Genomic DNA, 23,112 nt, shown 5'->3' on the forward strand with positions numbered 1-23,112 from the left:
CAGAAGAAAGCAACAGTTCAGGGGGAGCTACGGACAACGAGATCGACAAGGTAAGTCAGGTATGATCTCTCACACCTAACAAGCTATTTAAATTTGTTAAATTACTAACTAAAGACTATTGCAAATTAGAAAAAAAAATTAAACAGCTAAAATTAATTCTAGAAAAATATTGTCCATTAGAAGATTTTGATAAATTAAAGCTAGAAAATGATCAATTAAAAATAGAAGTAGAAAATTTGAAAAATCATACATGTTCAAAATTCTCTGCTTTAAATTTTAGAAATTATAAAGAACTACATTGGAAATTTAAATATCACAAAGGGAAAATTAAAAAATTGTCAAGAAAAAATATACCTAACAAATTTCTTGTTAACCCAGTTGGAAGGAACCTTTACTGAATTTTAAAGACTTGTCCTAATTAAAGATCAATTAGACTTAGCGCTTTCAGCGAGAAAATTAGACGTTTAATTTCCTTATGAGGCTTTGTCTAGAAAGTTGTTGTTACTCCAATAACCAAGAAGGCATAGTGCCTCACCCTGAAAGCCAAATATTGAAATAAAATATTTAATTGACTAACTAATAAAACATTAAAATTGAAATTAGATAATGCTTTGAATAGTTATTCATTTTTTTTTGGAAAATTCGAAAAAAATTTCTATGCAAATCTATTTAATTTTAAAAAGAATCTCATTTTTAACTTAAAGTTTTTTAGTTATTTTATAAACTTGTGCTTTACCAAAATGTATTTTATGTGTTGCACAAATTTTTTAAAAAAAAACTTAGAATTTTTTTTCTTAAAGTTTTTTTTGGTATCAGATTTACTTTACCAAAATTTCTGCAAAAATTATTCTTTTAAAAATTTTGTTTAACTGAGGAAATTATTGATTATTTCACAAAAGTTTTACATAGAAAATTTTTAAAATTATTGCATTGTTACTGCTATCAAAATTATTTTTAAAATTATTTGAAATCAGAGTTTTATAAACGTTATCCTTAGATTTTTTTTGTACCCCACTTTTTATGTGATCAAAGGGGGAGAAGGGTGAATTTAGTCTAGGGGGAGGTAGCTTAAATTTTTTTTTCTTTTTACACTTTATTGCAAAATTTATTGTTTTAAATTTATAGTTGTTTACTCTATCTTAACTTCGATTGCTCACATCAAAAAGGGGGAGATTGTTGGTACCCCAAGGTTATTTTGATGTGATCAAACAACTTACATTAGGTCCTGTTATGTTTAACCTTGTGTCTAAGTGTACAGGAGCTTAGGAGCACAAGAAGTCGAGCAAAAGACATAACTAGCGAGAAGGACAGCACTGGAGAGAGTCGACGGGCTCGGTGCGTCTGAGGGACGAGGTGTTATGGAAGAGTACACCGGTGGACGACAAGGAACGTGCGATGTTTCCTAGGGACGAGAAGCTGGAGCGGAAGATTGCTCGGGGAGCAAAAAACGCAGCTAGCGAGAAGATCAGCACGGGAGAGAGCCCACGGGCTCAGTGCGTCCGAGGGACGAAGCTGTGGAAGAATACGCTGGCAGACGAGAAGGAAGCATGCGACGATTCCGAGGTATGAGAAGCTGAAGTGGAAGCTTGCTCGAGGAGAAGACCGGAAGTTAGGTTCGGATGAGCCCTATTCCGGATAGCCGAAATCACCCAAGCGTGCGAAGCCGGAGCGGAAGACCCGGACCGAGACGAGCGGCACCCAGGCAGAGGGCTAGGACCGAAAAGGTCAACATGGTTAACTTTAAAGGTCTGAGCGTCGGGACCTATTCTGGGCGCTCGGAATGCGATATTGTCCAGATCGTGTTTGATCGCGATCAATTACGAAAAGGATAAAGTTTTATCCCCTTCCAAATGCTTGGAACCCTTCCAGGCGCCCCGGCCAAAGCTATAAATATAGCCTTGGTTCAAGAAGCTAAGAAGAACAAACAATTCTTGATACAACACTTGTACGCTTTCAATTTTTATTTAGCTTCTTCTTTTCTGAGCTTTCACTACTGTAAAGAGGCTTCTCCTCCTGAAGGAGATATTAGTACATTCCACTTCCTTGGATTAACAATCACCCCAGTTGTAACCAAGTAAAACTTTGGTGCCTCTATTTTTTAGTTTATCTTTTATTTATGCAAATGTTTGTTTAAGTTATAAGTCGAGAAAGGTTTGCTTGCTTTTGCTTTATTGTGCAGGGGCTATTCAACCCCCCCTTCTAGCTGGCCAACGGTCCCTACAGATGGCATTGACAGACCACTAAGAATCAACTGTGATAATAAAGTTACAGAATTGTATGTCAAGAACAACTGCAGTTTGTCGAAGTCCAAGCACATCGACATCAAGTTTCTGGTGGTTAAAGAAAGAGTTCAAATTCGCCAGATTATGATAGAGTACACCAAAACAGATTCCATGTTTGCAGATCCACTCATCAAGGGCTTGGTGCTTAAAGTGTTTCATGAGCATGTTGTGGATATGGAAGTTCTTCTTATGAATGAAAAATTCATCTAGTTGGAGTCTATATTTATCTTATTGTATTGCTCTATGTTAATAAAGACAAACATTTTATTTTAATTATAATACGTACTTAAAGTTCAAAACATTAATGAGAACTTATATATTTGTTTGATACTCTGACTATGATATCATAATTTACTACTATTATTTAGCATTTGATGTTTGTAAATATGATACAGATTCCTTTTAGAATCATAAAATTTGGATCATGATCTGCTATTGTAGTTTAGCATAGAGTATTTTATAAATATGATCTGACCTTTTTTGAGGTTATCTTAGGACCAGTTGGAAATCGACATGTACCGATCATATTTCATGTAATTTCCACTCTACACATCTACATCTTGATTTATGTCATTAATGACATTAGTATTGTGATTATTGTCGGGGTTTATTATAGACATATATATTAGTTATGACCTCTTTAGTTTTATATCAATGAGGTTAATAGACGAGATTATTTATAGGGGTATTCTGTACCCATAAAGTTTAATATCAACTAAAGTTTTGCTTGCATTTCATAAACGACTCACAAGTAGCCCAAGTGGGAGATTGTTCGTTATTATCTCTAATTAGTGGGCTTAATTATAAGTTGTGCACATGAGTACAAACCGAATCCATTAAAATGATGTAACTTAAGCTTATTGGATTTTGGATTATCCATTATCATCCATGGACTGATAAAAGACTAGTTGTCTATATAAGGGGAGGTCCCCAAGGGTTTAGGGGAGCATATCTTGACCTAGTTTCTTATTCCCATTGACAAGAAATTTGGATGATCTTCCCCTTTTGCTTTCACTTCTTCTTCTTCCTCAGGATCTTCCAGACAACACTAAAGGACAAAGAGAATGATTCTTCAATCAAGTTTCTTGTCATTTTTGTTTATGCTTATATATTATGTCATGTTTTCGATGAAACTAGATCATGTCTTATGTTTTCTCGATTCGAGTTCTTATTTTGTTCCTAGAATTCATGCGGTTAGGAGAAAACTCAAGTTCTATCAACAAATTCATGTGAAGGCTCTTAATTCAATTGTCAAATCTAACTCCATTTAATCTCTATGGCTTGCAAGTTAACAGTCAAAACATAAACAATTGAATACAACCCTTTCATATGAACTTTGGTTGAAGGATCCTTTATTTAAATTTCTTTTGCAGGTGATACCATTTGCATTGCTCTTTGCATTTAAGTGCTTATCAACGTACAATTATCCATGTCTATATTCACTTTGCTTCACACTTTTGTGAAAAGTTGCGTCAATTATTGATTGCATGACGCTCATATAGCATTAAATTTAACAATAATATAATGGTTCTGATAGTTTTGGATCACTCAGTTAGTATAGTCCATGAACTATCAATTTAATTATACAAGATTAGTTGAGAAGTTTTCACATCATTGCATTTTTGTCATCAACCTTCTTGCAGTATACATGTTAAGTGCAGAAACAACGTCTTTGCCATTATTCCTCCATAGTTCTTAACCTTTTTGACAGTCTCACTATTACTATTATGCTTCTACTAGATATAGATTGTCCCCATCACGGATTATGCTAATGTCATCAATTTCTGCGTTCTCTCGGTTGATCACTTTAATAGGATGATGTCCCACAAACTTCTCACCTGCAAGTTTTGGGAGATATTATTACAACTAAGGATAATAAACTACATCTTATTTTTATCTGGTCATAGTCCATGTTTCTTTCTAAATCTTATTATAATCCAATGTTTATTCATGTGTTTGAGTATTTTAACTTCAAATAACAGTATCAGGCATTACTCACCACCAATTCTGAGGAGGTCCTCTATAGTATCAGGTAAGTTAATCACTTTTCCCATTTGTTGTCTTTCTGTATTTTCCTCTTGAGAATGCATCTGAATGATCACCCTTCTTGTTAGTTTACTGATATTGTTAGGACAATAACAACTTTGACTTTGTGAACAAGAGTTTATCAGTATTTCATTAGTATCTGAATATCCATGCCAGTTTCTCCATTCTCTTCTTCCATGGTTCTCATAATGATTTCTGTGAGATGGTTTCATTTCAACTAATGTTCGTTCAACATTCTTAGTGAAATTCATCCTGTGCATATCACTGGAGAGTAATTCAAATGTTCCTTTCTCATGTTTCCTATAAAAATCTTTATCCATCCATGTGGCACCATCTACTTTGCCTATAGGGGCTTCCAGGTTTGGCAGAATTGTTGCAATTTCATTGCATCTTTCCTGTGTAGCTGTCTCAAACCTAATATGGTTCTCTGCAAGGCCTACTTCTTGATTGTCTTGACTAATTGAAACTTCCTTAATTACACAGTTATCCTTGTTACTTTCCTTATCACATTGTAGGTATCCTTCTTCCATTTGTTCCAGTGTATGTAGCTTCCCAATTTGATAGTTATGCCCATCACTTGCATGGTTCTTGTTCTTATTCATATGATCTCTGTCTGACTCTTCATTCTGAAAATCTTCTGGATTGTTTTGATGTATCCCAACGTATACTTTGTCATGAAGTTTTAAGTTCTGTGATTTTAAATAACCAGCAGTATCAGGTCCTATTTCTGTGAGAAAATGAAATCACAATTTATCTATTTAGTTAAACTGTGGTACAAGTGTTAAATGTACCTGGTAAAGATTTCTCATAATAATAGTTGCATCTTCTTTGCTTTCCTGAATAGTGTTGTGAAGTGCAGTCCTATTGAGTCTGAGGATTTGGGATAGCTCAATGGTTCTTACGGTGAACGGCTGTGATATTTTACATAGAACTCCTATCTCTCCAAATACTCCTCCTGTGGTAACCTTCCCATGTCCCTGAAAGTCATACTTAGTCAAATTCGCTTAGTGTTTGGTTAGCTAAAGTATACATAATCTCCAAGTCTTACTTCTTCAATTCCGTCTGAATACATTACCACCTCCTGCAATTACAAAACCAACAATTAGTCTCTCTGTTTTTTGAATGGTGCAAAGAAGACTACATTCTAAATTCCTAATGAGTACTAACCACTGATCCTGATACTATGATGTACAAATCTGTGGGTGTTTCTTTCTGGAGTATCACATCTTCATTTGGTGCAAAATACTCGGCTTCCATTTCTGACACCTATTGTTTCACACTGGTTTTATCAGCACAGTGCATGGGTTTAAATTTCCTAGGAATCCATGAAAATATAATCAAAGGTTTATGATTGGAGACTTGCCAATTGGAAAATGAGATTAAGTGAGACCCCCTGGAAAAGGTATACTTTTTGAACAATGGGAAGGAACAGATGCTCAGCTATGCTTGATTGAATGGCCTTTGGGAGACAATCTAGGATTTTTTGCTGTTTGAGTTCCTCTGTCTTGAACCTTAAGCAAATGTGAGATAGCATCTGCTCTTCTATGTGTTTCGGGAGTTTATTTCTTGATACAAACTCTGAAGCAGCCTGGATGGTGTCCCTCTGAGAGCAAAATGGTCATGGTAAGTGTCAAATCCAAGCCCTTATTTAACATATATGTAACATACCATCATTCAAGCTGTTCCTATAATACTTCTTAAGCTAAAAAGTCATACACAAACTGGTTGATTAGAATACTGCAACCAGAATGGTATGACTTGTATGGAGCTAGAGAGACTGGACTTACAAAGTTTTTGGTGCGACTGGTTCCATGGACAACAAGGTTTGTCATATTTCCAATGAGGTAAGCTGTCAAGCCCAGATTAAAGAACATGTAGCAAATATCAAACAACATTTCCCTTATGTTTTCTGCATGCAAATCACCATAACCCGTAGTAGTCAGTGTTGTAATGGACCAGTATAATGCTGTTACATATCTGATCCAGAGACTATCTTCCTGGAAATTTGGAATGACTGCACCTATCCAGGTTCTTTTGGGATCTGGGTATCTATCAGCGATCATATAGTTAAAGCATCCTGAACAGTGAACTACAAAAAGAGTTACCTGCAAAACAGAAGATCAAAAAAGCACTTGGATTAAGATTTCAGAACCTACAGCTGGGTGAAGCAAGCAAGATAAAATGAATCAAATGCTAAACGCTTACGGATAAGAGTTTTATGCACCGTGTCCAGAAATAATTGAGCCGAATATCCTTCTCAAGTCTGAGGAAAGAAAGATTAATCGACTAATTTCTGTTTCTTTCATTGTTCTATTTGTGTGTTACAAAATTGGAGAAGTTATAGACCTGGCAAACAGGGAACTAACGCGGCGCAATCGCCAGAGTCTAAGCATGCTTAGAAGTTTGAAGCCAAGGCTATTCCCATGTCTATTGAAGACGAGGCTCATTGAATGAAAGGGAAATGTTGAACACGCATCAAAGATGAACCAGGTGGATAGGTACCTGTTAAGCCAGCAGCTTGTATGGAGCTCAAATAGAATTTAAGCTTCATGTTATACAAGATTCGTGTTGACTTTGGACAAAATCATGGTGCCAATTAGTGCTTGCAAACTGAATGTACATTTGCAGTTTAAATGCTAACCTGACAGCTATTCTCTTGGGATCATCAACAAGAAGATAGGACTTGAGGTCAACGTAAGCAACAAAGAAGGTCAATGCAATGTCAATTGCGAAAATGCTATTGACTACATTGTCCACAAGGAAAATTTTACTTGGCAAATATCTCAGAAATGCAAACTCAAATGGACAGATCCAAGCTGAGTAGAGAACAAGGAGAATCAGAAACATCTCCCATAGTCTGAAAAATGATGGGTGAAAAGAGAAAATCAAGCACTTGCCAACTTGACAATGCGAACAGGAGAAAACAAGGAGTGTTGTTTTAGTATACCTGTAATGAGGATTGTTTGGGGATATAATGTACTTCCTGTGTTTGATTGTTTGGTCGATTGTGGCTCCAAGTGAGGGCAAAAGATCATTATCTAAGTTGAATTCTCTGCAATCGAAGCCCGAGCCCTTGTTGCAAAAGTTCTGCAAGTAGTTTGAGGAAGAGAGCCACATGATTGCGCTCTTGATGTTTTTGTATTCTATTGCGGCAAGGGACTTGGAATGGTCTACATTTATATAATGTGATCAGAGTTGCTGTATGTTCTCTGTCCTTGTTTTCATTGGATAGTTGGTAAATGCAAGTAGCTAGTTGAATAAGGAAAAGTCACGAAAAATGATACAAGAAAGAAATGCGGTTGCATCTCATCATTGGGTGAAAGAAAAGCTACAGACTGCATGAATAAATTAAGCCAGAACAAAAAATTAAAAAATAAGAAAAGGAAAAAACCAGGGGGAGGGAATGGAGGAGGAGCTTTTATGCAAAAATATATTTGTGCGGTTGTGGGATGGATGGAATTTTGAAAGGACCACTAGGAATTTCTTTGGAGAGAAATTGAACGGATGAAATTTGTCATTTAAAGGATTAGCTACCCTCTATAATCACCGAACTCACCATGAAAGTATTCTTCCTATCATGTATTGCAGGCAGAAAATGTCCAAAAGCTGGTCCATTCTTTGAACGTTTCCAGTCTGTCCATGAATTTGGTCAATATATTCTGTAGGATAATAATCTGATCACTGGGTCATTGATGATTCATTCAGTTCTAAGACAGAAGCCTCAGTTGTGCAAAACCCTGAATACTTTCGGCTCATATTCATCACGAAACTTCAATCACAGTCCTCTTTACTGTTTTGTTGATCCATCAAAGCCATGTGATCAGGTAGCTAGATAGGTGGGTTTATCGCTGTTTATGTCTTCATAATGTTGAATAATTAGGTGTCAAACCTCATGGTGGACACTAGGAATGTATGATTGCTAAGACGGATAAGACTGCCTTATTTTCCAACTCGCTTCTGCTTGAGATGTTTTAGTTATAATAAATAAAATATGCAATTCAAATGCATCATGAGATTGCTTCTTTTTTTTGCCCTTTATTGGTTAAGCACATGAAATGCGACACGATTCTCTTCCTATTTGTGCGTGCATTGTTTTGTGGCATCGAAATAGTTATGCCACTTCATGTCTTGCTCTCATTGACTATTTGAAGAGGAGAAATATGTCATAAATTATAGGCCAAGAACCTGAACCACCGATATGGTCGGCTGAAACTCGCAAAGATTTTATCCTCCATCACAAACCTCTCATTTCTTAAGTGGTCCACATACTTAAGAAGAGCTATGGATTAGCTCACTGCTTCATTGTTCTTGGGTCTTAATTCTTCGGTTATGAATGCCACAGCTTGGAGATGAAGATTTTGCATTCACTACTTTTTCCCCCCTACTCCTGCAATAAACAATACATTAGGGGGTCCTTGGAGCATTTTTCTTCTTTTCTTTTGTTTTTACAAATATTCTTGCAACAGTCGAGAAATCTGTGTTACGTTGGACAAATTTATTCTTGTTCTTCCTTTCTTTCCTTCATTGACAGCCCGTCTTCATTCTTCTCTTCCTCTCTGTTGGACCTCACTGTAATCTCTTGTAAGAATAAAACAAGAGCTCGTTAAGTTTTCATAATTAAAATTCCAGACTTCAATTCAAGCCCATGTGCTCCCTCATGGTCTGCTGTTTCTACTCGTAAATATTTTAACTTCCCCCGGCAAATAATGCCTTCCACACTTGCCCCCCATCGGCCGTACAATAATTCGCTCAAATAATGGAGGGAAAAACTATGGACCATCTACTGAAGCGTTATCCGAATTTGGTACTATGATTTGTACAAGAAACTCATGTGCAACCCCCGACATACATACAGCACTCATGTTTGTGTAGTCTTTGTGGGTCACGTTGGGTGCAAATTTCTCAGTCAGCAAGTCGTGCTCGCGGGTGGTACGATAAACATGCATGACCTATCGGCCTAGACTAAGCTCGAGCTTAGGCTTCGGCTATGGTTGATCTAGTCATGCATGCCCTTTCGGCATTACCATCTTAGATCTAGTCGTCCATTCATGATCGTGTGGTGGAGTGCAATCTTGTCCATCTTTCTGTGGAAGAAGATGCAAACTGTCACTGAAACTGAATCAACTGGCAGTTGAAGACAGGGGAACACTAAATCTGTGATATATCAAATATGTGTGTGTATATATATATATATATATATATATATATTTTGTAGAGTTGACATAAATAAAAGATTCAATGCAAAATGCTTTACAACAATCTCGTAGATCCTCCAAGTCTATGCATGCTAAAGAGATCGAAATGGGCTTTATATTTGGCCGGATCTGAGCCAACTTGATTTGTGGGCGCGGCCCTTTTAAATCGCATGAAAGCCCAAACAACCCTCTAATTATCTACCCGATTTGTGGGTTTTATATCTGGTTTGCAATGTATTAAGTTAGCTACTTGTAACACAGCTACTAATCAACCTGTTTTGCCTACTTTTAACACAACTATCAATCATACTGTCAAAATAACAATAGGATGAACTTAACATTAATTAATACAAAGCATATGCATTGATTAAGATCTTAATCTGGAATCAGATTGCAGCACTGTGAAATTCCTGTCCTATGAACATGTGCACAAACATAGTAAAACTCTCATTACTAGTCATCAGTAAGTCATGTGGTTCAAAATTAGGTTTGCTCAATGGCGGTTTTATATATAGCCCCACGTATCTTTATGGTCAAAAGTCATATTGATATGTTAATTAAAGTCAAGATTGTCGAACATGATCCAAAGAAAATGAGACTACTCGGAAGGTTTAATCGAACCGGCACGGTACACTTGTATTCAAGATTGATTAAATGTAAGTCTCAACTCCCGACTCTGACTCATCTCCCAACTTAGTCTTTCAGGAATGACTTGGACTACGTCTCCATCTCAGTCTCAAGACTGATTTCCACTTTGTTTCCATCTCAGTCTCAGTGACTGACTCTGCTTTAGTCTCATATCTTTGAACCATCTACCTAGCTCGGTCTCAATGACTAACATCTTTTAGGACTCAGTTTCAGATCTTGACACTATTTCCTTGCTCAACCTGATATCTTCTATGGCTCAGTCTCAGATTCTGGTACCATCTACTTGACTTGACCTCAGTCACTGACACAATTCAAACCTTAGTCTCAGATTTTGACACTGTCTACCTGGCTCGACCTCAGTCGTTGATACCCTCCAACCCTCAGTCTTAGATTCAGACTTCATCTATGCTCAAGGCCACTGCACAATGACTCTATTTTCTCATCTCCTCATTCTTGTATCCAATCCACACCTCACGTGGCTTGCTTAAAGCAAGTGAAGGGCAACATAACCTCCTCATCATTGAGATTGTTCCTCCACAAATATCTCAGGGCACATGGCACTGGGTGAATAGATGAGCACTCATGAGGTTGTTAGAGATGGTCACCAAAATGTCATCCTTTGAACTCGTCGCGCTTAGAGAATGGAAATGCAGCTAATGGCGATAGAATCTAGCTTATTACCTCACACAAATAGTAAATTGAGCATTGGAGGGGCTTACAAGGATCTTCTCCATGTCAGTCTAACTCTCTGCTAAAGTACGTTTCAAGTCTTCCTCACCCTCTTCATCATCGATGATCTCCACAGAACGCGTGTCAACTTGTTGATGGCTGTATTTGGGCCAGAACACTCGAGAAACAAAATTTTGCACGCACATGCATATCTTTCAAAGGGATTCTTTTGTCTGATTATTTTAGACTGAACTTGTTCAGTGGCTTGATCCATCACTCGATACAAAATGGCTTCTCCAGATTGTCGGCCAGAGATTATTAGGTTAAACGTAAAAAAAAAATTAAAAAAAAAAAAGTATGTGTTATGCAGAGGTACGATCCAAGCAATAGAAAGAGGCTCAATTATAGGAGGAATATAAATCTCGTCTTGTGTCTGAAGGCGCCAACAGCTAAGAAGATATATCCATAAATCCACATGCAGATCAGGTGATGGTACCACTTTTGTACAGCAACTTGCAGCATCTTCACATGCACTGATTTGTTGGAATCTCAGAGCTAGTGCTTCTCACATGCAGCCTTATCAGCAGGAAGGAAGAGCTACTCATTTATATATTAATTATACGTTCCACTTTCTGATAGTTTTTAAGTCGTAGTATTGTTGGGAGTTAGTTCTACTTTTTACTGATCATTTGCAAGTTTAATTCTCGAATCCTTTTGTCTTTTATAATCTTGGATCGATCTTTCGTGTTTTACTCTAAATCAATATTCCATGCATCGACACTGTTAAAATGTGCACCAAATGATCCAATATTACAAACAAACCTTTCTACATGCTCTCCCTCTGAGACTATTGTGTGCTAGTCTCTCAACTCCATTGCTAGTGTTTTTTTTTTCCTTTGCAAATTTAAATACAAGACGATAAGGAAAAAAAATACATTTGAATTTAAATTGACTCGAACTCGCACCCACAAAAGTGGAACAGATTTCCGTGCATGAGATAACGTAGATTTGATAGTTTCAGCTGGTGTCCAATTCCTTTTCTGCGCTGACGACGGTTGGCTCGGCAGTTGGCGGCGGCGGTATCGTCGTTAGATTTTGTTGCTGGTAGACTTGTCGCAGTCTCTCGATCTCCATCTTCAATGCTTCTTGATGAGCTGATTGTCCCATTTAATCGCATCAATCACATCATATTTCTACCCGAAGTAATTAAGCAGTACGTAGCTCACCGTCCTTAAAGATCTTGTCCTGTGCCAAGGCCGCGATGCGTTGCTTGAGATGGCTGTTGCCGAGCGTCAGCAGCGAGCGCTGCTGATCCAAGAAGGCGACTCGTGGAGACAATGCCGACACTTCCGTCTTCGATTATATTGATCGGGTTCCCAATTGCTTAATTAGTAATTGTCGATGTGGAAATTAAAACCATCCATTGATCGGATAAAAATATCTACCTGCAACCTCGTCACGCTGCGCTCGAGCTCGGAGATGTATTGGAGCTTCCTCACCCGCGACCTCTGCGCCGATTGACGGTTCGCCAGAATCCTGTTCCACGAATTTGATCCCGATTCATTGCCAAAATTTAGGACGGATTTAACATGAACGCGAAACTCCGTGTTAAATTTGCTAAAATCTGGACCTTTTGACTCTCCTGGGATCCACAATTGCGGCGTCGGACCCGGCGGAGGGCTGCGGCGGCTCCGCCAGGCAGGCGCTCTGCGCCTCCTCCGCCTCGTTCGCAATCAGCTTTCGCGAGGCGGTCTTGTCGTCGTCGTCGTCGTCCCCGTTGGCGCTGTGGTGGTCGGAGGGCACGGAGGTGGAAGGGGCGGGCTCGACCACCTCGTCGGAGAAGATGGACAGGAGCTGGTCGGCGTCGAACTCGGAGGCGGGGTCGTCGATGAAGGCGAGGGAGTCGCTGACGGAGCGGCGGTGGTAGCTGCGCCTGGCGGCGGAGAGATGGAGGAACTCGTCGACCCAGGAGGACTGAGGCGGCGCCTCGGTCGCAGGGGGGAGGAGGAAGGCCGCCGGCGGCGGCCAGCTGCAGTTGGGATTGGGGATCATGGCGGAAGGGGGGATCTTAGGAGGGAGCTGCGCCATTGCGCCGGCGGCACTCCCTCCTCGATCTCCTATGCCCTGTCTGTGCGAACGAATATATCTTTAATTAGGAAAGGAGGCGATGAGAACGAGCGGCGGCGGTGGTGGCGGTGGAGGAGGCATGGACGGATGGACATGCAGATGCATTCCACAAGATCATGTCCATCTAGATATATCAGCATGGCGATCTGTGGATGTTGGATTGGCCGATCAGGTGATGACATGTGGGCAGAAAGAGGATCTCGTTCAATTTCACCTGGAGGAGAGAGAGAGGAGTTATAATGGGTCACATGTGATCGTAACTGTAGCAGAGGAGAGAAAATAGAGAAGGGAAGCGAAAAGAGGAACCGGAATTGGACGACGACGACGATATTTAAAAAAGGAAGGAACCGGAAACCACGTGCTGATGCGACCGTACATATTCAACTAAATCCGTAGTGTTTTCACTTTACTCCTTGAATTTGTTCATTTTTTTTGAAGCACTGCTTAAAATTCCAAACTTATTATAATATCCTTTTAAAATATAATATAAATCATATTTGGAAGTTATCCGAAAATATTTATTTTTAAAATTAGTCAAGTAAAATTTGAATATCTCGATTATAAATAAAAAAAATAAAAGATAATATCATTGTCCAGCCTCCGTCTGGTTAGTCTCTCGTAGGGGCGTCTAATATTTGTGGCAAACAGTAGATAATAATCTTTAAATTAATATTATTGTACTTCAAATATATTTTTTGTCTTTAAATGATAACAAGTTAAAAGTGAGTGACGTGAAGGAATATAAATTCCATTTTTTAAAGTACAATGAGTCTTTTGAACATTCAGTGCACCTTTTATAATTTTTTATTATTCATAAAATGGTGTTAATCACTTTAAAAGGTAAATAGTTAAATGTTGAAATCGATGAGTGTTCAAACTCTTAAGGGGTTTTTTTGATAATTTAAAACCTTAGAGGTATGTTATAAAATTTGATAAACCATGAGGGGATTTTAGTTTTTCATCCACACCCTTTCGTTAAATATAAGTGAATATGGATCAACTCTAATCGACTATAAATTAAAACATGATTAAATTTATTCTAATTTTTTATTGCTATCATGAAGTGTATTCGTACGAAATAAGACTATCTCCTATTCTAACCTATTTTCAATTTCGTTAAAATGTCAAAGTATATTCAAATTTTACTCACGTTATTTGACAATCATATATTAGGTATATTATCAAGATCTCTACTTCTATAGCCCCAGTAGATTGTCAGAGAGACATCAAATCCGCATGGAACAATTCACTTGGGTTGAAATATCACCTTTTACTCTGTACGGTGAGCTCAAATAATTGAAGTCGATACATATACATATAATTGCATGAATAAAATACGTACGTAGAACATGCCTGTATTGGACTTCAATCATGCCTTCCCATGTGCATTTATGCATATTAAATCTTCTTACTTAATTAAAAATAATATTATTAATAATAATAAAAGAGTGTTTCTGGGAGCATATTGTTCACAGTGGTCCTGAGATTAAAGAACATGCCTGGTTTTGTCAGAACACTGTTGAGGCCTGGTATCATTAATTATATGTTTGCCTATATATCGACCTTGGCACAGTACAAATGAATATCTCACTATCTTGTTCTTGTCTTTCAAGAAAACAAACAAGGTAACATTGTTAAAGGTAAATGAACTGGATGGCTATATCATTTCATTTCAGCGTTACTGAATGTTTCTTTCTCGCATCAATGCTTCTATTTTCTGAATATCTTCAGGGGTGTCTACACCATGAGCATCATGATCTACCTTAATTACCTGCAATAAAACAATAGGAGTTGTTCACCCAAACAAAAAAAACAATAGGATGTATTTGGTTCAAGTTATCATGTATAACCTTATTTATGTGATTACTAGGTAATCACATAACCAAGGTTATATGGAATAAAACATAACCAAATGTTGTTTGGTTCAACCTAAGTAATGCAACAAAAACTTGTTTGTTTGAAGGTTTTAATGAATACCTTAGTTTAATATTTTACCGTATTACCCTCAGTTACAAAATCAACTATACATATAATTATTATTATTTATTTTTTTATGTTTTTTTACTTTTCTTTTTCTTGTATATTTTTTTACTTTTTATGTGTTTTTTTATTTTTTAATGTTTTTATATTTTTAAATTATTTATATTTATATTTTTTTATTTTTTTACATTTTTTAAATTTAAATTTTTATTTATTTATTTTATTTTTTAATTTTTAAAAATTTTAAATTTTTTATTTTTTAAAAAAAATTTAAAATTTTTTAAATTTTTTAAAAAAAAATTAAATTTTTTAAATTTTTTATTTTTAAAATTTATATTTTTTTAAAAAAATATTTTTAAAATTTTTTAAACATTTTTTTATTTTTTTATATATTTTTAAATATTTTTTTACATTTTTTCCTATCGGAGGATATTTTTGGTAAAAAAAATTCGTTAACCCCGGAATCAAGAAAAATCTTAATTTTCTGAGATTTTCCGATTCCAGGCTGCATGACCCTTTTACTGACGTGTCGGACATGAAACATTACTCGGGAATCATCGAATACCTAAACCAAACAAGATTTTTGCTGATAACTTTGGATGAATAACCAAAATTATCAAGAATAACTCTGAATCAAACGTACCCTAGGAGTTTAGGAAATGGAGAACCTACTTTCTCAATAGATGGAAAGAGGACAAATGGGGAAAAAAGAGTACTTTTGTGATGCTAATCAAAACATAACTAAATGAAATGGTTTGTGATGATGATGATGTCGGCCATCTAAGGAGGAGAGGCACTCAAAAGGACCAAATTAATGATTCATATTCCTCCTTCCTTCCAAATGAGCATGTACTGAAAACAAATCTATAGCTGTTCAAGTCTAGAATGCTGATTTTCAAGTTCAAAGATCTGTAGTCTGGATCATGTGATGATCTGAGCACAGTCCTTTCCATAACTCCATCGGCTCTTTTTCCTTTCAAAGACTAGAATAATTACTGAAATATAGGTTTGCAAAGCACATAACTTTTGATCAAATTTTTTTTATTTGAAAAAAAGTAGGTAGGAGGATTTTCATCTGTCTAACTTGATCGAAAATGGAAGCAAGAATTTGCAATGACCACTTATCTTAAAAGTTAAAGCTATTGCAAAAGAATTTAACCTAGACTTCTGTAACTTTAAGGTACTACGTCATGTGAACTAACATAACTCAATAATTATTAACATTACCAAATTTTTCACAAAATAATCCCTCATTCATATAAAATCTATTTTAATTTACCTTCATCTTGTACCCATTTTCAAGCACTTTAAGTTGCTCAAGGTCCTCTTCCAGTTGTAGAGGAGTAGGTGGCATCTGTGGATAGATCTTCAAGAATTTTGAATCAAAACTCTGGTTAAACAGAAAAAGATTCAAATGAGCATAAGAGTGGGAGGATCAGCATATTAACCACAATAACTAGATAAAAGGACCAAGAAATAACAAAAGAGAAATATATAAAAGAGATAGTAGAGGAAAGCACGCATCTAGAAGAGTGAATATATAGACCTGAATGCCCAAGTGTAGTAGATATGGAAATTGTGAATTAACTTTTCCAGACCTGGATTTTACAGAATTATGACATTGTGATGAATACATCAAAAACTAAGCCAATGTATTGTGTTATAATAACAATACAAAAAACTTACTTGTTAAATGGGATTAAACCCCTGGAAAAATAGATTGCGTATCCATGATTATCAAGCACACATTTTACCCTGTTAGGATCAAGACTATCTTCAGGTTTTAAGGACGTGACAGCAGTGCTGAAAACAGCATCAGGAGCACTCTGAAACATAAAGCATTCTCCTAATCAAGGAAAAAGGAAACCACAATGGATCGTTTGTAAAATGCATAATCAGTGCGAGCATGTGACAGAAAGTTATAACAAAGAAGACATGCAAACAAGCTAATTTTCCTGTATAAAAATGACCCTTTGACAGCAGATTTTGTTAGCACGACTCTGAGTATTGTGGCTAACCTATGAAGTATGCACTATGTTCTCCATAATTTTAAATGAATCATGGCATGTTGTTAAAGTTAAATTTGCTACCCACCTGCAATGCTTTAACAATGCCATCTATTATCTCAGGTTCAATAAGAGGCTCGTCACCCTGAATATTGACAACTATGTCATAGTCCTTCCCAAGTTTCTGGATTGCTTCACTGCAGCGTTCCGTCCCTACAGATCATCAATTTCACATATCAAATTCAGAACCCAGGGTTGAAAATGAACAAAGAAACCTCTTCTACCATTCCTGCACTCTACCGACGTCATTACAACATCAGCTCCAAATCCTCTACAACATTCTGCAATCTTCACATCATCTGTAGCCACAACTGCAAAATAAACAAATTAAGAAAAAGAAAGAGAAGTAAATCCTATAGGTATTGTAACCCAAATCCAAATAAACCACACATTGGAAATTGTATAATCTCAGGAAATTAAGAAAGTTGGTCACATGATTAGAGTCAACAGTCAACAACTTTAAGCAGTTATACTAGTCCTTTTTTTTTTCTCAACTTCATTACATATTAGAGATTCTAGAAGTTGAAACAAAAAACAGGTTGTAAGAGTGTCTAATATGTTGAACCTGAATACAGCAGTATTATATGTATTAAATAAACTTCTGTTTTCTTTGAGAAAAAAAAATCCACATTAAAATGATTACTTACCAACATTTTCAAGAGTTGAAGCCAGTTTTGCTCTCTCCCAAGTTCTCTGTCCAAGCAATCAAATACGCAACTGTGTTAACTTGCAGAATGAGTGAAATGACCATCCACGGACAAAAACTAGAAACAAAAAGGTCAAAAATGGAGGTAGGTAGCAGTATAATTCTCGTCATAGCATGCAAGTCCATTTCTGTGAGGGGTGGCGTAGTTGTGCGCATAACAAAAATCCACCAGAAAGTGTGCGAGGTAAAAGAGCTAATCTAACAAGCAAAGTTTCAGGATCAAACAATTTTTAAATAGCAGCTTCTAGTTCTTTGATAGTTCTTACTGATACTCCTCACACTAGCCAATATCTCAGTTTAGTCACTTTTTGTCATCAAACTTTGATTTAGCTAAGTTAAACGCCTTTTCCAATCTTCTTGAATCACTCAGAGTATGGCATCCAAGTTGTCCCCCAGGCGCCTTCGGTTCGAACCCCAACTACGGCGTATTTGCAGGAATTTTTTCTTCAAATGGGGGGCGTAATCAAAGGATGCTGAGCTTCTGGGTTGGCAGCTAGATTTATCCTGGTGACCGGTGGAAAACTTCCGTGGGACCGGACCAGTCACCCAGAAATAGTCAATAAGGTTAACTGGGATTATCATTTTTTTTTTTTTTTTGAATCACTCAGAGTATTCAACTTGTTCAGGTTCTCAAACAAGACACAAACCTGAGGTTGTTAGCCTGTAAAAAAGAATCAGAATTGAAGAGTCTTTTCAGAAAGACAGAGACAGAGACGCACTCGGATTAATCAAACAAAAGCTGGCAACAGTGAACTTAAATAGAGATACTGTTATCATTAGAGATCTCATCCATTTTACCATGTTGAATATCAGAATCAATTAATCTCGAGTACCATAATCATAATATCAACTTCCCGATTATATACAGATAAAGTGACTTCTCAAAATTTAGAAAAGGCCGAAGATTTAGAAACTTGTTCAGGTAGCACCATCTTCTCTTACGATTACTTTATAAGGTGAATAGGAAAATGACGATTATGATATTTTATAAGCATAAAGGAGAGAACTTCCCTGTCTGCAAAAACTACTACAGACGACATTGACGTGCCCATTGGCATCGTCTAGATGAGCAACCGTAGACAATGGACTGATAATCCATCTAATAACAGTCAGAGGACCCGAGCCTTATGCATACGGTCACATCAAAAGTTAACCCTAGACTACGGAGAGAATGGGAGCCATACTCCTACTTCCCCGCAGCAAGCTAGATTCGATACTTGTCGAATACGAGACAGATTGGCCACGAAATTGAACACCAAACCCATCCACAGATACCGCCAATGGACTCGTGCATCTTGTAACATTGTAAATGCCAGGAACAACCTTTCTATGCCCATTAACATGTAAAGAACCCATCTTGGACGAGAATTTCTTCAAAAATGAATGCAACATCAGAGAACGCGAAGTACATATCCGAAAAGACAAAAATTAGCGGAATTGACCAGGAAGTCGAAACAGATGAAGCAAGGTATACGGGACCTGGATCATGGGCTTGCCAAGGATTTGAGCAAGGGGTTTTCCCTGGAATCGGGAGGAGTCGAATCGTGCAGGGATGATTCCGATCACCCGGCTCCGGAACATGCTGGACCGGCGGCGGAGATAGAAGTGGGCACCAACTACCGCTGCGATCGCTGCCCCGAGAACCGCCGCATGGGCAACCCACGCCCTGGATCCCGACGACGACTGCGAGGAGCTAGCGCAGATCGACATGGAAGAGCTCAGATGGAAAGATCGGAAGTGTCTACGGGGTCAGTCGACGGGATCTCTTACGCTCCATAAACAATAAATTCCCTATTTTATATGGGCCTTGTTCGGTTCGCGCTTCGTAGATTTACACGGCCTTTTAGAATCGGATCCGATCCGAATTCGATTGCCAGACCTCCGCTTCATACGGGCCGGGCCCATGGTTTGCAGGGCCCGTATCAAGGTTTGAAGCACAGTTATAATTATCATGTTCGAGACGGTATTTGGTTGTAGTCTAGGGTTAGGATTTTGGTGGCCATGGCGACGCAGCAGCAAGGGGGAGCGGTAGGCGCGAAGAGGAAGCCAGTGTTCACGAAGGTGGATCAGCTGAAGCCTGGGACGACCGGGCACACCCTCACGGCCAAGGTTCTGAAATCTGATACCGTGGTCAATAAGGGCCACGCCGCCACACCAGTTCGCGTCCGCTCTACAAGGATAGCCGAGTGCCTCATCGGCGACGAGACGGGTTCCATCATTTTCACCGCTCGAAACGATCAGGGTTCGCTTTCTTCCTTCTCCCTGATTCGATACGTTTGTCGTCGTCCCTATTGTTTTCTTCTGTTTTCATTGGAGACGTTGCTGTCGGTGTTATTTCTTATGCATGCTTGGATTTCTCTTTCGCCCATTCGCATAATCTTTGTTCATAGGTGTCCAAGCAATATCTGTCAATTTTGGGGGAAATTAAACGCGATTCTCTTAGAATCTTTTTCGTTTTTCTTGGTGAATTAAACCTTACTAAGATACAAAAGCGGACCAACATTGACGGGAATGCGGCTTGATTGGAAGTATGTTCACTATGGCCATGCTAAGGCCTGTGCCTGTTTACCCAGCTGCTGTGAGGGGATAGGAGAGGAGAACACGAGGGTTGAGGAGAAGAGCCGGGAGGAAAGAAGGAAGAGAGTAGCGGGTGTAGAATGACCAGCTTACCTAATACTCCACTATCATCTTTGTTGCCACTCTGCCCGGTTGATTGTGCTGGTGAACCTGGCGTCACTATGCATCTGTACTTGTAGGATCAAGCTTTGTTCAACATCCCCTGCGATCGCTCACGGTGCAGATCTTTGGAATGGTGCTTTTCTATATAAGTTCCCAGATGATCACATCCTTGGCAGCACATAAGTTATAACATATGCAATTTAAAAAAAATCATATTTGATTCTGTTGAACCTGGTAAGAACAACCAACTGATTTAGAACTCTGCACTCTTGCAATGTGTTATGTGCGCATATATATATAATATCTTGGAGAAAGAAAGTGCTAGTTCTCTTGCAGAGAGTTCAGGAGTTTTGAGTCTCGAGACAAGTGCACCATCCTTTCAAGGGATAGCAATTCTATTATCTTGTCCAACTAAAGGGAACAGGGTTGAGCAATCAGTCTTATATATATATATATATATATATATATATATATATATATATATATATATATATATGTTATTGATTAATATTGTTTGATATATTTGATGTACTTTGTAACATATGATTGACATATTTTTTCTATGTGAAAGTGTGAAGTGGGTGTGTTATTAGTTAGTTGATTAATAGTGTTTCATATATTTCAGGTGCTTTGTATCATACGATTGACATTTTTTCTACGTGAAACTGATGCATCAATTAGTAAATCATAGCATGTATGTTGCTCTTTTTAAATATTTTTAATATAATCTTAAACGCCCACAACATGCAACGTATGGACCAATCACATACCACCTATATATGCTTTTAGAAACCTTGGAAATGTACTTTGTTGTGATGGGCTCTATGTTTGGAAGATATGTCTGCTGCGCTAGGGCAAAATGCCCCCTGTGATTTACTTACTACGGACCGCTTGGAGTGAGCAATATCACCTTTTGCGCGTGTAGAAACCTTAGAAATGATTGAATAGAACTCCAAACACATATATCTCTCTATTAACTTCATAGATTGATATTTCAATTTCTCTTAGTAACTTTAATTGCTGTAAACTCTCTCAATATACCTTGTCTACCAAACTGTTTTGTCATATTAACAGTTTGCATATGACCTTAAAATACAGTCAAGGGTTTGTTAGTTCTGCTTCTGCCCTCAATCATAGAGGGCATCTTTGCAGCACTTGCCTCTATGTCCCAGCATTTCTCTTAATTAAAGGGCCTTTTAAAGTCCTTTTTGTTCTGTCTGCTTGACTAGACTATTTCAAGATGTTACTTGTTTTGTCTAAATTGTTGGATAAGAAAAGTGTAGTGGAGCATCCGATTGTCCATCTTAGTGCCTTTTTGTAGTTTTGTGGTTCTCTTCATTTTCCTTTTTGACATTATATTTCCAATAATTTTTTTTTCTTAATCATATTGCATTTGGGAACACCATAAACTGGAGTGTGTTATCTCCGAAAGATTCTTTGTGCGGTCATGTGTTCATGTGTATTAAAAATTTGTTCCTGTGAATGTTCATGCTTAAATGATTTCATGCTTGGTGACAGATTAAGATGAAAAATCTCATCCCTCCTGTTTCTTTCAAGTGGGAGAGCACTGCAGCAGTGCGTTTGCATTTATCTTTTACAGTTTTACCTCTGCCTTTCCTGTTATTGTTATCTAAACAGGATTCTTCGATTAAAATGTTTTTTTTATGCATAAACACTCGGAATCAATACAGTGAATTTCATTGCCACCTAGATATGAAAATTTATGTGGTTAGGTTTTTTATACTAGTCTCAGCGAAAATTTACCATTTCAGTGTAATTGTTACTTGTAGTTCAGCAACGTTTATACTCATCTGAAAGTACTTGTCTTTGCCCTTGAAGAACTAACCTTCCTTTCAGTTTTTATTCCCATAAGGTTTTTTTTTTTCTTTCACAGTTGACTTAATGAAACCGGGCAACACAATCATTCTTCGCAATGCAAGGATTGATATGTTCAAAGGCTCGATGAGACTGGCCGTCGACAAGTGGGGACGCATCGAGGTTACTGAGCCAGCCGATTTCACAGTAAAAGAGGATAACAATCTATCTTTGGTTGAGTATGAATTGGTGAATGTGGCGGAAGAGTAAAAACTGCATTTCCGCGAATAATCACACTTGGAGCATGGTAAAAAACATCGACACTACTACAACACCTTTAGGTGATAAATTTGTGCAGCCAATGTCAAAGCATCTATCCTAAGTCATGCTAGTTCCGGATGAATTTTAATGACTGCTTGCTACCGTAACCTAGTAGGAATCCAGACCTACGGATGTTGCTGCATCAGTTTGGTAAGTCCTTTGTTCTTTTTAAAGTTTAAATTGTTTTTTTATGTTGCTTGTAATAGTTTTTGAACTTAAGAACTTTGTACTTGTGACTATCCAGTCTGTTTTAAATCGTTTATGATATAGCTGGTAGACGATTGTTTTTTTTTAATTCATTTTTCTCTCCTGTTCCTCTTCATCAGACCTCTTTTTTTTTTTTGGGTACGAAATACTAAGTTCACGGATGGTACATTTGAGGTATGGAGGATGTTTCCTCGACGCAGGGGAACTTAATTAGAAAATTTATAATTTAACGTACAGCCATCACTCGCGATTAGTTCATTCACCACAGTCAAAGCTGATCTGTATACGTTGATAAAAACGTGTAAAACATGGAAGTCGTCAATTACTACGCATCCGTTTAATGAGTAGGTATTACAATAATGGTATTAAAT

The 23,112-nt window shown here is 37.5% G+C and overlaps 4 protein-coding genes across 4 annotated transcripts; 1 reads left to right on the forward strand and 3 right to left on the reverse strand.

The window, feature by feature from the left end:
- Positions 1-3,862: 3,862 nt before the first annotated feature.
- Positions 3,863-7,474, reverse strand: LOC122016730 (potassium channel KAT3-like). Its single transcript, XM_042574122.1, has 11 exons — positions 7,276-7,474; positions 6,970-7,185; positions 6,675-6,830; positions 6,534-6,591; positions 6,116-6,433; positions 5,692-5,931; positions 5,496-5,594; positions 5,377-5,409; positions 5,120-5,305; positions 4,282-5,017; positions 3,863-4,120 (listed from the first exon to the last, which is right to left on the reverse strand). The coding sequence occupies exons 1-11, from the start codon at positions 7,443-7,445 to the stop codon at positions 4,008-4,010; spliced, it is 2,325 nt and encodes a 774-aa protein (XP_042430056.1). The 5' UTR covers positions 7,446-7,474; the 3' UTR covers positions 3,863-4,007.
- A 4,142-nt stretch (positions 7,475-11,616) lies between these two features.
- Positions 11,617-13,167, reverse strand: LOC121999449 (basic leucine zipper 61-like). The gene is made up of 4 exons (XM_042554134.1): positions 12,471-13,167; positions 12,286-12,376; positions 12,067-12,193; positions 11,617-11,994 (listed from the first exon to the last, which is right to left on the reverse strand). The coding sequence occupies exons 1-4, from the start codon at positions 12,926-12,928 to the stop codon at positions 11,858-11,860; spliced, it is 813 nt and encodes a 270-aa protein (XP_042410068.1). The 5' UTR covers positions 12,929-13,167; the 3' UTR covers positions 11,617-11,857.
- A 1,303-nt stretch (positions 13,168-14,470) lies between these two features.
- LOC122016739 (3-deoxy-manno-octulosonate cytidylyltransferase, mitochondrial-like) lies at positions 14,471-19,498 on the reverse strand. The gene is made up of 8 exons (XM_042574133.1): positions 19,199-19,498; positions 17,661-17,706; positions 17,238-17,324; positions 17,042-17,166; positions 16,634-16,773; positions 16,494-16,545; positions 16,227-16,337; positions 14,471-14,738 (listed from the first exon to the last, which is right to left on the reverse strand). The coding sequence occupies exons 1-8, from the start codon at positions 19,427-19,429 to the stop codon at positions 14,646-14,648; spliced, it is 885 nt and encodes a 294-aa protein (XP_042430067.1). The 5' UTR covers positions 19,430-19,498; the 3' UTR covers positions 14,471-14,645.
- Positions 19,499-19,682: 184 nt separating this feature from the next.
- LOC122016749 (uncharacterized protein At4g28440-like) lies at positions 19,683-22,803 on the forward strand. The gene is made up of 2 exons (XM_042574145.1): positions 19,683-19,961; positions 22,293-22,803. The coding sequence occupies exons 1-2, from the start codon at positions 19,721-19,723 to the stop codon at positions 22,481-22,483; spliced, it is 432 nt and encodes a 143-aa protein (XP_042430079.1). The 5' UTR covers positions 19,683-19,720; the 3' UTR covers positions 22,484-22,803.
- The last annotated feature ends 309 nt before the right edge of the window (positions 22,804-23,112 follow it).

The sequence above is a fragment of the Zingiber officinale genome, chromosome 1A, assembly GCF_018446385.1.
Source record: "Zingiber officinale cultivar Zhangliang chromosome 1A, Zo_v1.1, whole genome shotgun sequence".
Classification (NCBI taxonomy): Eukaryota; Viridiplantae; Streptophyta; class Magnoliopsida; order Zingiberales; family Zingiberaceae; genus Zingiber; species Zingiber officinale.

Bases quoted from the DNA above. Each gene is read 5' to 3' on its own strand.
- LOC122016730 (XM_042574122.1), bottom strand. From the start codon at position 7,445: ATGTGGCTCTCTTCCTCAAACTACTTGCAGAACTTTTGCAACAAGGGC. The intron at 6,434-6,533 runs GTAAGCGTTTAG...TCTGTTTTGCAG, and splicing joins GGTGCATAAAACTCTTATCC to GTAACTCTTTTTGTAGTTCA. The intron at 5,932-6,115 runs GTAAGTCCAGTC...TTTTGCTCTCAG, and splicing joins CCAGTCGCACCAAAAACTTT to AGGGACACCATCCAGGCTGC.
- LOC121999449 (XM_042554134.1), bottom strand. From the start codon at position 12,928: ATGGCGCAGCTCCCTCCTAAGATCCCCCCTTCCGCCATGATCCCCAAT. The intron at 12,377-12,470 runs GTCCAGATTTTA...TTCGTGGAACAG, and splicing joins GATCCCAGGAGAGTCAAAAG to GATTCTGGCGAACCGTCAAT. The intron at 12,194-12,285 runs GTAGATATTTTT...ATATAATCGAAG, and splicing joins GCAGCGTGACGAGGTTGCAG to ACGGAAGTGTCGGCATTGTC.
- LOC122016739 (XM_042574133.1), bottom strand. From the start codon at position 19,429: ATGTCGATCTGCGCTAGCTCCTCGCAGTCGTCGTCGGGATCCAGGGCG. The intron at 16,338-16,493 runs GTCTATATATTC...CTGTTTAACCAG, and splicing joins TACTACACTTGGGCATTCAG to AGTTTTGATTCAAAATTCTT. The intron at 14,739-16,226 runs GTAAATTAAAAT...GTTTTATTGCAG, and splicing joins AAAATGGGTACAAGATGAAG to GTAATTAAGGTAGATCATGA.
- LOC122016749 (XM_042574145.1), top strand. From the start codon at position 19,721: ATGGCGACGCAGCAGCAAGGGGGAGCGGTAGGCGCGAAGAGGAAGCCA. The intron at 19,962-22,292 runs GTTCGCTTTCTT...TTTCTTTCACAG, and splicing joins CACCGCTCGAAACGATCAGG to TTGACTTAATGAAACCGGGC.